The following is a 13682-nucleotide window of genomic DNA, read 5'->3' on the forward strand; positions in this document are numbered from 1 at the left end:
GGACGAAAACGTGAATTGCCATCATTTTGAATTTAATCATGATATTGTTTTAGTGCTGGCTGCTGCAATTGTACATTACAATGTGACAAATACCACCTTCTCCTTGATTGGGATGCCATCTCTCAAACAGCCGTCAGTCGAAAAAAGTCCAAAAAGGTACTTTTGAGCAGCAAAAGCATTCCAAAAATATTATCTAAAGAGCATGTGGAAGCAATTTGGGGCTTAATTTATAAAATATACTGGGTAGAAAACTTCCATGTCAAGAATGAATGCCCAAATGACATTTCTTCAACAGATCTCACTCTCATTCATCCAAGGGTCCAAAACTGAAAAGCAGCACGATGCACCGGTATGGCACAAATGCAGGCAGAAGAGTCTGTTGGGGAATCAACTGACACTAAAGGAGTAACATAGATTATGAACATATTGGGATAATAAAACAATGACTGGGTTCTATTTTTCAATACAGTAAAGCCTTAGATGCGCAAAACTATCAGAACTAAGAAGTTGTTGGCAGGCAAACCAGAAAAACTGCAGCAAAGGCAGATCTTGTGACCACACATTATGTGGAAAACTTGGCCTTCTTTAGAAGTTGGAAGCTGGAAACTCGCCCTTGCATTTACGACTTGGAAACTCTAGTTCAAAATTGCCAGCCCCTATGCAGGAGGTAGGTTCTTCAGTCGTACACTAATTGCAATTGTAATCCTTCACTGTACATTTGAACTGATTCAAACCTGTAAATTTTTACAGTTAACAAAACTCAAGGCTTATGACCATCGTCAAGAACTGTTTGTGTCGGAAGAGAAATTCCCATTTGTCATCGTTTATCATAATCAAAAGATGCCTTAAAGAGCATAGACCCTAGTTACTTGTGGATGGACTGACTGACATGAAGAAATCTTTTCTTTCAACATATAAAATGGGGACAAAATGACAAAACCATGATGAAAGAAAGATTCAACACTATCATCCTCAATAGAGTAAAACTTACCATCACCGGAGGTATCCTTAATAATACAAAAGACAACATGTATAAGCCGCTTGCTATCACTACCGCTGCAACTATGTTGTGGCCCAGGCGCTTATTATCTTTGCTCGGAACAAATGTGGATTTCAGCATATTCGTCAATTCAAAAAGTCTGTAAGAAACCTGCACAAAGTAGAGAGAAAGTAGGTCGATCTCTCTCTCTTGTGCGGAAGGGAAAAGCAAAACTTCCACTTACGGCAATATATATGGATGTGGTAAGCATAAAGTTTAATAAAGGATATTCCGGAATCAACGAGAGCAACAATTTTGGCTGACCATCTGGTACACCAGATCTGCATGGACAAAAGCACCACAATTACAGACATATAAAGGCAATCCTATCCAATCCAAACAAAACAAAACAGAGGCAGACTATTTTTAGTTTTTTGCAAGAGAACTAAGATAATTTTGAATTATTCAAAAAATTAATAATTCTATCCATAATCCAGCTTTCCAGCATTTAACCTTTTAGTTGATTTGAGACTGGTTAGGCTCTTCCTTTACCATACATTTTATAAATCTTCACCATAGAACCAAATCAAATTATCAGAGTAACTTACTTATTTATTGTGTTTCCTTTAATGCTTCGGTCTAAAATCATCACAGAGAGAGGAGTCCCCCCACCAAGTAAAAAGAAGGGAACAAAATAGACACACAGGCTAGATTCTACTTTCTTATAGTTTCTTTAACCATCATTGACAGGGTCCTTCAGATTTCCAGGAATAACAACTAAGCATAGAAACAACAGCAAGCCCCCCCAAAAAAAAAAGTGAATAGCCATAGACAAGTCTCAAATTATTAACATACCTCAACCAAATGTGGATCTGTGAAATATAAGTTTCTAGAGTGATCTTCCCAAGCCATCTGTTAGTTAAACAAGACTATATCAGAGACTCCGTTGACCAGAACATCTTAAAAGATCCCTAGAGTCCATTTACATGTTCCGTGATGGATCACAAAAAAGGGAATATCTACATGAACTTGCAAGTAAGACATAAAATGAACAAATGGAAAGGCGACTTACGCAAAAAGTGTCAAGGTGTAGCTGCGAAAATACTGGCTGACATTTCGCAAGCATATGTAAACACTGCAAAACAGAAATAGTTGTATAATTAGGTTTGATGATTAATTGCTGCAAAGAGTTTCCACAATAAAAGGACAATGCATTAATCAGCCAAAGAAGGCATACGTTATGGGAATCCAGGATGTATATGGATGATATTTGTTGTATGTGATTTTCGGAAGCTTGTATATATACTCCAACCATAAATATCCCACCTAAGAATGAGAGCATCAATCATGTCACAAAAAATGGTAAACTAAATTTGTAATTAGATGTCTATCAGTTGTATGTATAAAGAAAGACATGATACCGCCAAGGATATGATCACCACAGCTGTTTTGATTGATATTCTACGTTTTACTTCAGTTTCCTCCAGTTTCTCCATCCATCTCTCCACCTACAATAACAAATTTCAGCAATTTATGCCACAAAGTTATCATTTAAGAAAAGTGAACCCTATGTCCCACACACCCACCTAAAAAGAGAATGTAGGCAAATGAAAGGGAAAAAAGAAGCAAAGCAAGAAAAGAAAGAGCAAGTCAGTACTAAAAGAATGTGAAAATCTTTTGAGAACAAATCAAAATGCTCAAGGAACTTCACTCAATATATATATAATTTCCCAGAAGCACCTAAGAATGGGGAAAATGCATTATCTAGTATCAAACTTACTGTTGGATGGTAGTATGCATATATCATTCCAATTATCCATATGTATCGATCAAGGCCTGAGCGGAAGTGCCACTCACGCAGCAGAGGCTGCGGTGGTTTTGAAGGATCTGAGTATCCTGAAATGTACTTACAGATTAAGTTTTCAATTTCCAAAAGGAATGGTTAAAAATGGGGTGATAGGTGATAGGAATTACTAACCAAGAAGGAATGTGAACGGGCTCCATATCAGCTCAAATACACCAGGTATTTCCCATATCAGAATAACCGCCAAGAAGCAAGTCATAATCTTTGCAGCAATAACAGTTCCACTCTCATTATATTTGTTCAATATACCAAGGGCACCATACACCATTAGGGTGAAGAGGGTGTGCATGGGACATATATAGTATAGCGTGTAATTGTTATCAAGGATAATGCAACATAATAACACCAAAAAATTAAGCCGCCACATCATCTGAAGAACCAAAAGAAAATAAGTCAATTTCATTCGACAATCTACAGGATAATTTCACATTGCAGGAGAAACAAGATACCTGAGCAAACCTTGCAATGCTAAAATCTTTTCGGACATAATAATATGAGAAGTTTCCAAATCCAGTCATCCAGACATATGCTGCAATAAAAATCCTTATAGCATTGTATATCTCTGCTGCAGCAAAGTAATGGTACATCAGAAATAATACCTGTATAGACCAAGAGAAGGATAGTGAGAGCCAAAGATGGACAAACCAAAGTAAATACAGAACTGTGGTGAATGGCGCTATAATGTGTATGGGAAGACAAAAGAAAACTCCAGTACAACATTCTGTCTGATAAACCAGTAACCAATAAAATGCTAAATATACAGCACAAAGTTCTCCCGGACGCAACCGACCGCCTTCAAAATACTTCTATAGATTTTCTACTCTCTAAAAGGTTTAGAAAAACTTGTTCCTATGCTTATTCATATTTTCATAAAATTTAGAGACAAGAACTCTCAAGATACAACAGAAAGGCAAAAGCCTTACTTTTCTTCACTAATTAACATATTGTTTCTGATAGGCTGCAAGTACTTCTCATGCAAAAAAGAGATATTTGAGTTATTTTCCTATCAATGATACAGGTCATCAAGAAAGTATCTTAGTGTATCTCTTCTCCTTGCGATTTTCAATTATTCCTGTGAAATAGTACAATCTTGAGTTCAAAAACATAGTGCAAGGTCTAAGTTAAAACAAAAATACAACTGTCAATACATATGGAAAAGTAAAGAGCATGAAAAATAGTCTTATGAACAAAACCCTAGCACAAAATATAGTTATTTGGCTCATTACATGATCACTAGATTAATTGGTAACCTGAAAAAAGCTCACTGAGAAGAAAAGGATTGACATTGTAAATGACTAACCAAAGCCATACAGAAGCACAAAAGTAGTTATATGCCAAATAACTGATACTTGAGTTATGATTGACGAACCAAAATACATCTACTTGATAAAGTGTAGATGGTAGTAGCTACGACTAGGAAGTTATGGACTATTGTACTTGGTTGTACTCATCCTGGCTACTTTAAAAAGAAAAGGAACTTCTTATTCTAAGGAAGCTAACTGATACATGTATTCAAAACAGCAGTTACTCAAATGCACCAAGGAAAAACAGGAAAGTGGTAGAGAAGGGAGTAGTTTTTGTGCTATAATAGTGTGAGATTACTTAATCCACAGCAAGTGAAGCGGTAACCAAAACACAGCTATCAACTTCAGATTAACTAAATCCTGTTAATATCGACTTACCTGCATCCAACCTTTCCATTCCTCAGTTTGATGCCTATTAAGATACATTATGGATTTTCCAGAGAATGGTGACTTATCCTGGTGTATCTTGAAGGATGTAATTGCAGAGACTATTATTAGAAGGAAGTAGAGAAACAAGAAAAGATCCCGATTGTAACTCTGCAAATAAAATTATGACCAAGTTAGAAGTCCACCGAAATCTCAGAACCACAAAAATATTATCCAACTAATTAGTAAATAAAAGCATTATTCTCAGGCAAATTTTAAGAAGCCTCCTGAAATAGACCATATAATGAACGCAGGGAGAGACGAGCTTGACTTTTTTGGTGAAATAATACATCTAAGTCCATGCAATAAATGAAAAAAAATGTTAGTTTTTTTCTTTTTTCAGTTGATAGTCTATAAAATCGTATTCATCAGCAGCAAAAAAATATATATACATATCATTTAAAGGCAGTTATGTGTTAACGACTTCTTGTGACTTTGGCTTACATATGAGTTTCACCTCCCGTGACAAGTAATTCAAAAAGAAACAGCCAGAAAAGGTCATCGTACCTTCTTTGATTGACCAAAAATATTTGTGCGATCGCAAACGTAAAAATAGATCAAAAGGGCTCCTAACTCCGATCTGAGGGAGGGAAGAGAAGAAAGAAATGAGAATTCTTCAAGTTGCTTTCTGCGATTGAAGCACTGTATCCATATACAGAAATCCAATAAGGCACTTACATAGCCCTTAATGTCAATCGGTTCTCAAGCAAGAATGACTCATCCATCATTAAAAATCTGTCAAGAATGGTAAATGACGACATGCTTTTAGATATTGACAGGTCAATGTTGCTTAAAGCCTTTGATAATCTTGACAAACCTCAGAATCTGAGATGCAGCAGATGAACTCCTGACTCTTGGAGATGCCGACTGTAGGCCACCACCTTCCAATAAGACAGCACTGTCTTCTTCTTTAACTCCTCCATTTCCCAACTCAACCAAAGTAATATCTGAATGCCGTCTAGAGAAAATGAAAATATTGAGAGAGAGAGAGACCACATTGCTTCAAATACATGGCCATAAAACAGTAAAATATTATTTATAAAATTCAAATGGAAAAGGCATAACTATGATGTATTCTAACTCATGATAGTATTCAAGCATTATTTGCAGGGCATTATAGTCATGTACCTAATCAAGAACAATAGTGAGTTAGGTAGTAATTCTTCAATCATATTTGAGATATTTGACGATCGGACTGATGTTTCATAAGACTTAAAGCAGTTCATACACGCAACAAGCATCGCCAGGCAATTAGCCCAGCTTCATAGCAGTCCAATTGGTTGCACACAGCAGTGACTGTTTCCAAAAGGATTTAGTTGATAACAAGTAATTTTTTGGGCACTGGCTAGGAATAAGATAGGGAGACTAGCTACTTAAATGCCAATTCAGAAATTATACTAGCATTGAGTCATAGCTTTTTCAACAACTAGTCTGTGAGCTTTACATGAGAAAGAAGAAGATGTGTCATGTCATACATGAGAAAGCAGCCATTTTGAGCACAATGAGAAAAGAAAGAAATATCCATACAATTATCTGCTCATCCCGCTCCAACAACGAAAAGCGATTATTGCATTGAATTGAATAGAAAGAAAGCCACGGAACTTGTTTCACTTACGATTTTGATACTGAGGCTTTCTTGTATTCTAAAATCTCGGCATATATCCAAGCTGCAAATATGGGTACAATTCCAAGAAAAAATGACACCTGTACGTTTAAAGGGGGAAAAGAAAAAGGAAGTTATCAAGCATCCACTATTACTACATTGTACAAATCAGATTATGAGAAGAACTACTGTGAAAACAAAAAAAAATAAAAATAAAAACTCAAGGAAAGAACTAAAAGCTCGATATGTATGGCAGCATGTAGAATCATTTATGTACGAAATGGTAACATAGAATTCTAAAGCTGATAAAATTCTGAAAATTTTACTGCAAAAAGCGGGCAATTAAAAGTACAAATGAAAAAGTCGAAAGGAACCTCTATTATGATGAGCAGTGCGTGGTTTGGAGAAAAAACGCAGAATTGAAAGAATGCAAGATCCAGCAAAGGAAAATAAAGAAATTATGGTAAGAAAGTGGTGTAGATGAATGAGGAATTAGAAAGATTAGAAACCTGTCCAGGCGTCAAAGGTCCGTAAATCACCACCATTTTTTACAATCTAGCAGCTGCAACTAGTTTGCCAGCCTTCCTCCGACTATATATGTATACTGCAGTTGTAAGTACTCTCTCTCTCTCTCTCTCTCTCTGTGGAAACTGAAAACATTCAAATGGAAAAGAAGGAAAAAAAAAAAAAAAGCAGATCTTGATGGAATGAAGAAAGGCGATAAAATTGGAATCCTAAATTCGCTGCGATCGATGAGAAGGCTCTGTCTCTGTGTGTATTTGTTTGCAGTTCAGCGGTGAGTGTGAGAATTCAAGCGTGAGAGAGAGAGAGAGAATTAAAAAAAAATCAAATAATAAAAGGCGGGTATTTACTATTTAGAGAGAGAGAGAGAGTTGGGAGTTCGTTGGGCGAGTGTGTGATGTGTGTGCGCTTGTGCTTGTGGGTAATGAATGAAAGAGTGGTTCATTTTAGAAAGGGTTAATTTCACTTTGTCCCCCCAAATTTTGGATAATTATCCACTTAAGTCCCTAAACTTCAAAATAGGACACTTAAGTCCCTAAACTTATAAATACCTCCTACTTAAGTCCCTGAACTTATAAAATGGGACACTTAAATCTTTAAACCCTTATAAAATGAGACACTTCGACCACCAACGGCATTCAGGATTTGTTAACAATTTTCCTTAAGTGGGAGGTATTTATAAGTTTAGGGACTTAAGTGTCCCATTTTGAAGTTTAGGGACTTAAGTGGATAATCGTCCAAAGTTTGGGGGTACAAAGTGAAATTAACCCTTTTAGAAATGTCCAAACCACAATTTATCAATCAATTAGTAAAATACAATTACAGTTTTTTTTTTTTTTTGATAATACAATTACAGTAGTACTGCTTTTGTTTGTCGGTCCACGAATATCAGCCCTTGGATTTCCATTTCTCAAGTCTCCACCTCCATTTCAATCCTTCGGCCTCTTTTTTTGTTTGTTTGTTTGTTTGGGGGTCGCAACTCCGTACACCTGTATTCTCCTCTCATTTCTAGAATGAAAGTATTTTTTTTTCCCAAGGAAAGTATGCATTCAAAACCCCCCATTCATTCATCCGAGGGCCAAAACGAAAACCGGCGGATGCAGATGAAGGATTTTTGGGGAATCAGCTTTCGTAAAAACACGCTTACACTTTATATGTAGACTATTATGCAAAACTTGGGATTATTAAAAACAAATCCTTGGTTCCATTTTTTCAATCGAATCAAACATAGTCCGCACTAATCTACAGCATCACCATCCATCACACATACACAAAATGGGCTTGCTTACCTGTGCTGCTATATTTTTGCCACGATCCACGGGTTACACAAATTGATACTACTTTGCTCCATCCTAAATCCTAGTAATTAGGTACCTGACAGTGACTCATCAGCCTGTCGGTGAATTCACATTTCCCGGATTTCACATCATTCTCCTACCCCCATAATTATACTAACATCTTGGCGTCACCGACACTCCTACCAAATATACCAAGGACATACATTCCTCTTCTTTTTTGTTAATTTGTTCTAAATTGGGACTGCCTCCCAGAAACCCTCTTTTCTCAGTATCGCAACCTCCACAATTGCCGCACTTAATGGAAAAGTTTCAAAGTATAACAGCAACACAAAATACAACAAACAATGCCTTACCGCAGCCAGAAGAGAAGACTCGACATATATCAAGTGTGGGGTACGAAGGGGGTAAGCATGTAAAACTCATATCAATATCACTTTCATGCTCCCCAAACGGAGCGAGCAATGCCACAGCTAAAGCCCGAACGGAACAATGCCACGGCTAAGGGAGTCGCTCATCATCAAAGGCATCTAAAGCAATCTTAATATGAAGGTCTGGTACTCCCAGAGTACAATCTTAATCTTAACAGAGCAGCTTGCTTCACTCCATTAGTTCTTTCCAGCGCATGTGAAGAAGAAACAATTCAATCATACCACAACAACGTGTAGCACTGAAAGAAATTATCCCCAATTTTTTCAAGCTATATATATAATATCCAACAGAAATTAGATCAAAGCGAAACTAAAATGTCACAACATGTTAACCTACCAAACCTGCAACTAGCCTAAAAATTTCCAGCAGCAAAGCATATGAAACTGTTGTAAGGTTCCACAGACCCGTACAACTGTGCATTGCCTGAATAAAACCCAACCTAAGAAGACTACACCATGATAATAATACATAAAGGAAGATTTTGTTTCCTGACGCATTGTCCTCCTTCCTAAACAGGGGATGGATTAATTGAAGAAAGACCAGATTGACGTCCTCTTCAATAGTCAGCCATGAAGACGAGATTGAACTGGGCCTATCTCTTGGATGGTCTCTCATCATCCTCTCCATCATCATCGTCTGAGTCATCATTGCCCCTCTTCCTCTTTACGGGGGCTTCAGTCTTTCCACCACCAGCAGCACCATCATCGTCGTCGTCATCCTCATCCTCTTCTTCAAGCTCATCCCCCTCACCATTTTCTTCTGGTTCAAAATCACTGGCATCTTCCTCATCCTCAGCACGTCCGACTGGCCTAACAAGGTATTCCGTTCCCAAATCCTCCTAATTGAAATAAAAAATGAGATGATTATCCATAACCAAAAGTATAATAATAATAATAACAGCAAATTGGACTTATAATTTGCACAAGCAAGACATCAATTCCTCACATATGCTTCAGAGCAATGGAACTGAAGCACCAAATAGAGATCCCAAGAGAGAGATGCTAAAAGTCCAGATCTTCAACTGACAAAGTACCATGCAAGCATCGAGAATATGAACATCATACGAGAATACCCACTTGGCATCCTTCTCGTGGGTGTGTGTGTGTGTGTGTGTGTTTGTGCACACACATGCGCAAGTTTACCCCCTAAGAGAAAGCAGCTATGGTTAAAAAAGTGCTACGCACAGAGACAAAAGAAGTTCCCATAAACAATGGGGAGACAAAATTTTCACATGGTAAAATCAAACCTGCAAGTCTATTTTTCCCAAAGCCATATGCGGATTATATATGTACGTGTCCTAGGTCAATGCAATGTTGGAACATCCAAACAATGCCCGCAAGTGCATGTCAAATCACATCCTCATTGAATCCTAATCTTATCGCAAGCAATTATATAACCTTGAAACCAGGTATGAAGAGAAGGCACTTAAACAATTATTTCCATCCATTTATCTTCTTGAGTAGCCAAACCAGTCACAACACGGATCCCATGTATGATACTGAAATAAGATAATAAAATGGCCCAGAGACAAACGGTTGACTCATCTGGACCAAAGCAGCCAAAGGAAAGTTTCTGAAGGCTTCAAATGTAGACAGTGGCCAAAATAAAATATGAAAAACAAACTAGTTCACTAGGGAAAAAGAAATCAAATTTTTATCAAGTTTAAGTGCAGTAAAGATATTGACAATCATTTTACAGATTGACATATAAAAGTTCCCCCAAAATGACAGAATTGGGCAAGAATGATTTCAATAAACAACCAGTGCAAAGAGCATGAAAAAGAAAAAGTAAGGATTAACTGGCAAAGCAAACAAAATTGAACAAGGAACACCAGAACTGATTCCAATAAAGTTTGGAGAAACTCAGAAGCAATGGACTACAGTTTCAGGCACAGAAAACGGAATCAGCCTGGAAGGACTGTATTATGCATGATTATGCACCAGGGATTTTTACGCTCAGAAAGAAAAGATTTGTTAAAGTCTCATATGAAAAGTTAAAGGTTTAAGGATGGTAATTTAGAAAGATTTTATGATCTCTCTCTCACCAACACGCACATTTTATTTGAAAACCTACACCAAAACGGCAAAACCACCACCCAAAGAAAATAAAGAAGAGATAGTCACTGACACTATCCTATATACATCTAGAGATCGGTCAACAGGATACACAAACTAATAAGAGAAAAACCAGGTTGTTTTGACAGAGAATGAAACCCAGATTGTTTTGACAGAGAATATATTTAGAACTACAATAGACGCAGATTTTGAACAAATTATTCAATTAAGCTTCATTTATTTATTGATGGCACAGAAAGCTAAATTTAACATTTATACATAAAGTAAAAGAAGCTGTAAACAGTTATTGGCTGACAAAGTTTCATTTTCCTCCAGAAATTTCAAAACGGATTTTAAAGGAGATTCGGGAAAATTCAACATGTCAAAATATTGACTAAAATACCAAAATCATCAGATCTGAAAATTTTCCACTGGGATTCACCAACACATCAAAAATCAAACTTCACAACAAATTAATCACAAAAAGGCATATTTCTACACCAGAAGTTCGTTTTCTTCAAACATATAACTAATCACTATGATTCAGCTTCAATTTTTTTAAAACAAAAAACAGATTTCAAACTAGATAATTACACGAGAAACCAAAAAAAAATTATCAAAGACCGTCATTAAAAGATTTAAAATTTTAAACCATGGAAAAGTACCACATATAAGTCACAAATGCAAAATTCACCAAACAATATCAAAGCTATTTAAAAATAAAAAGCAAAAAAAAATGATTATACCTCCTCTCCTTCAGCTTCCTCGCCGTCCTCATCTTCATCATCCTCACCATCGTCATCATCATCGTCATCACCATCGCCGTCCTCGTCATCGTCGTCACTATCACCGTCCTCCTCGTCGTCATCATCATCGTCTACGGACTGAACCAGTGGAGCACCAACTGTGCCGTGCAAAACCTCTCTAACGTCATCCTCATCTTCCTCTTCGCCGTCGTCCTCATCTTCGTCGTCGTCGTCGTCGTTATCGTCATCTTCTCCGTCGACTTCCTCAACAGCCACCTCCTCTTCCCTTTCTTCCCTTGCCACCTCTTCAACTTCCCGAATTTCCTCCGCTTCCGTCATTTTTCCGATGGGAAACTTCTTATTTCCAGAAAATTTTTAAATTGAAATTAGAGAAAATTGTTGCGAAACGGAGGAGAGAGAAAGTAGAGAGGAATAGAGGAGCTTCTTCTTCGTTGCTCAGAGTAGCTGTGCAGAAGGATTGATCTCGACCGTCGAATAAGGAATTCAAGCGGATTGATGAGGTGGATGATCATCCAACGGTCCAGATGCGAGCAGACAATTTCTCGTGTGCTTGCGGCGCCTGAATTACATTTTCCTTGTTATTAGCGTATCACGTGATCTGCGCGTGAAGGGATCTAGGGTTTTTGGGGTTTTCGATTCTTGTTTCATCTCTATGGAGATATTTTACTCTTTTTGCTGGAATATTCTTCTTTTTGACCTTTTAAAAAAAAAGTTTTTTGACAATCTGGGCCTCAACTTTCAAAATCATGGGACCATCTTCGCCCAAAAAAGAACAGAACAATGGTGAAAAGGGCCTATAGGCCATTTTGTGACTTCTTAACCCGTCAACCCGCAACTTGGGCTCTTGATTAAATGTTGCTGTCTGCATATTAAACAACAACTTGGCTTAATGGTCATTTTCTACCTCGTCTTGTACAACAATACCCAAAAGGCCAAAATTTGGGTAGACCTGATCTTTATAGATTCAATGGTTCAAATTGTGTCATACCACTTAGTGAGATGATATGACACGATTTGAATCATTGGATATTTGAAAATCGAGTCTATCCAAGTATGAGCCTTATCGAAAGGTTTTGCTTTCTTCCAGATTCTAACAATACTAATTAATATGTTTGTGTGGCTAGGTTTAGCACAAATATCATCCAGGACACAATTTGTTGAGCCATGCAATACCTTTTCTTTTGGGTATGGTTTTCATTGGCCAAAGGCAATTGTAATTTTTTATGGACAAACAATCGTGGAACTTTTAGAGGTTATTTGATAGTATTTTTTAGACAGTTTTTTAATAAGAAATTTACTTTAGCACTTTTATACAATGTGATGTATATGAGGCAAATACGTGATTAGGAAATATATGTATATATAAAAAGCATATTCAAGAGAAGCAGAAATTGTTTTCTTCAAAAAAATAGCAATCCTAACAAAGACGTTTTTCTTTTCCTCATTTCTCACTTGCAAGGAGTTAATTAGGGCACGTTTGGTATGGAGTCTCATGGATGGTGGCTCAGAATGAGAATGATTACAAGTATATACCGTTTAGAATTGAACCAAAAATGTCAGTTAAAATGTTAGTTAAGTGTAGAGCTGTTAATCGAGCTATATAAGCGTTTGGGGCAAACATATTCCTCAGAGAAAAAAAAAACTGTCCCTAGGGAGAATTCTAGGCATTCGATTGCGTAGTTTACAAGGTAACGTATGAGTTGTAACCTTTTGACCAGTGGACGAGACAAAATTGTCCACTGTGCTCCGAAACAATTGAGATAAGATAATAAAAAGCTAGGTCAATATATTATATATGAGAAAATCCATGACAACGAAAGTAGTTAGTGTCTAAAGCAAAAGGAGCAAGAAATATCAAATATGTGTTTGGATAGGAGATTATTTGAAATATTGTTGAGAATAATTACTACAGTGATTATTGTAATATGATATATATAAAATAAAAATGTGATTAAAAAGATAAAAATGTGTATTGAAAAATGTGTTGTGATGCAAAAAACAAAAAATCATTTTGATAAATAAGAACTATCCAAACACATTGCAAACACCAAAGTAGAATTAACTTGGACAAGCAACTAATAGCGAATGCTAGATACTAACTTGGATAAATTGTTAACTAGTACTGTATCAAAAAAATGTTTGCATTTAACTTAAAGGGGTATGAATTACTACTAGTATTTAGGTGAAATAGGATTATTGAATTATAATCTATGTATGAGAAGTTTTCAACGTCTCCAGGAAAAATAAATAAATAAAAAAACTCAAGTATAGGAACTAGTAGCATTTTGTAGTTCAACTAACGCAAAGATTGAGAAGACACAGAACAGTCACTTAACCAAGATATACTTTTGTAGTGCACTCCAGAGCTAAATCAATTTTTTCCACCTAACAAATATTTAAGGATGAGAGAAATGGAACCAAAATTGGGGATTGCCG

General features: G+C 36.6%; 2 protein-coding genes across 3 annotated transcripts; both read right to left on the reverse strand.

Annotated features, from left to right (window-relative positions):
* Positions 1-259: 259 nt before the first annotated feature.
* On the reverse strand, positions 260-7121 carry LOC113738027 (protein REDUCED WALL ACETYLATION 2-like). 2 transcript variants are annotated; one of them, XM_027265176.2, is made up of 16 exons: positions 6686-7121; positions 6189-6277; positions 5391-5531; positions 5252-5308; positions 5081-5153; positions 4526-4684; positions 3293-3442; positions 2958-3213; positions 2760-2875; positions 2401-2487; positions 2217-2305; positions 2052-2114; positions 1835-1891; positions 1224-1320; positions 992-1150; positions 260-734 (listed from the first exon to the last, which is right to left on the reverse strand). In XM_027265176.2, exons 1-16 carry the CDS (start codon positions 6719-6721, stop codon positions 729-731), a joined length of 1635 nt encoding a protein of 544 aa, XP_027120977.1. In that variant the 5' UTR covers positions 6722-7121; the 3' UTR covers positions 260-728. The 2 variants fall into 2 exon arrangements, with proteins under 2 accessions (XP_027120977.1, XP_071940232.1); XM_072084131.1 differs by lacking the exon at positions 1835-1891 and having other exon boundaries at positions 595-734; positions 6686-6966.
* A 1537-nt stretch (positions 7122-8658) lies between these two features.
* On the reverse strand, positions 8659-11798 carry LOC113738028 (uncharacterized). Its single transcript, XM_027265177.2, has 2 exons — positions 11226-11798; positions 8659-9263 (listed from the first exon to the last, which is right to left on the reverse strand). Exons 1-2 carry the CDS (start codon positions 11562-11564, stop codon positions 9018-9020), a joined length of 585 nt encoding a protein of 194 aa, XP_027120978.1. The 5' UTR covers positions 11565-11798; the 3' UTR covers positions 8659-9017.
* Positions 11799-13682: the final 1884 nt, after the last annotated feature.

Source organism: Coffea arabica, chromosome 3e (assembly GCF_036785885.1).
Source record: "Coffea arabica cultivar ET-39 chromosome 3e, Coffea Arabica ET-39 HiFi, whole genome shotgun sequence".
Taxonomy (NCBI): domain Eukaryota; kingdom Viridiplantae; phylum Streptophyta; class Magnoliopsida; order Gentianales; family Rubiaceae; genus Coffea; species Coffea arabica.

Coding starts and splice junctions, on each gene's coding strand:
- LOC113738027 (XM_027265176.2), bottom strand. CDS start 6,721: ATGGTGGTGATTTACGGACCTTTGACGCCTGGACAG. Junction 5,309..5,390: donor GCTGCATCTCAGATTCTGAG/GTTTGTCAAGAT, acceptor CATTCTTGACAG/ATTTTTAATGATGGATGAGT. Junction 3,443..4,525: donor AATGGAAAGGTTGGATGCAG/GTAAGTCGATAT, acceptor TGGTCTATACAG/GTATTATTTCTGATGTACCA.
- LOC113738028 (XM_027265177.2), bottom strand. CDS start 11,564: ATGACGGAAGCGGAGGAAATTCGGGAAGTTGAAGAGGTGGCAAGGGAA. Junction 9,264..11,225: donor AGGAAGCTGAAGGAGAGGAG/GTATAATCATTT, acceptor TATTTCAATTAG/GAGGATTTGGGAACGGAATA.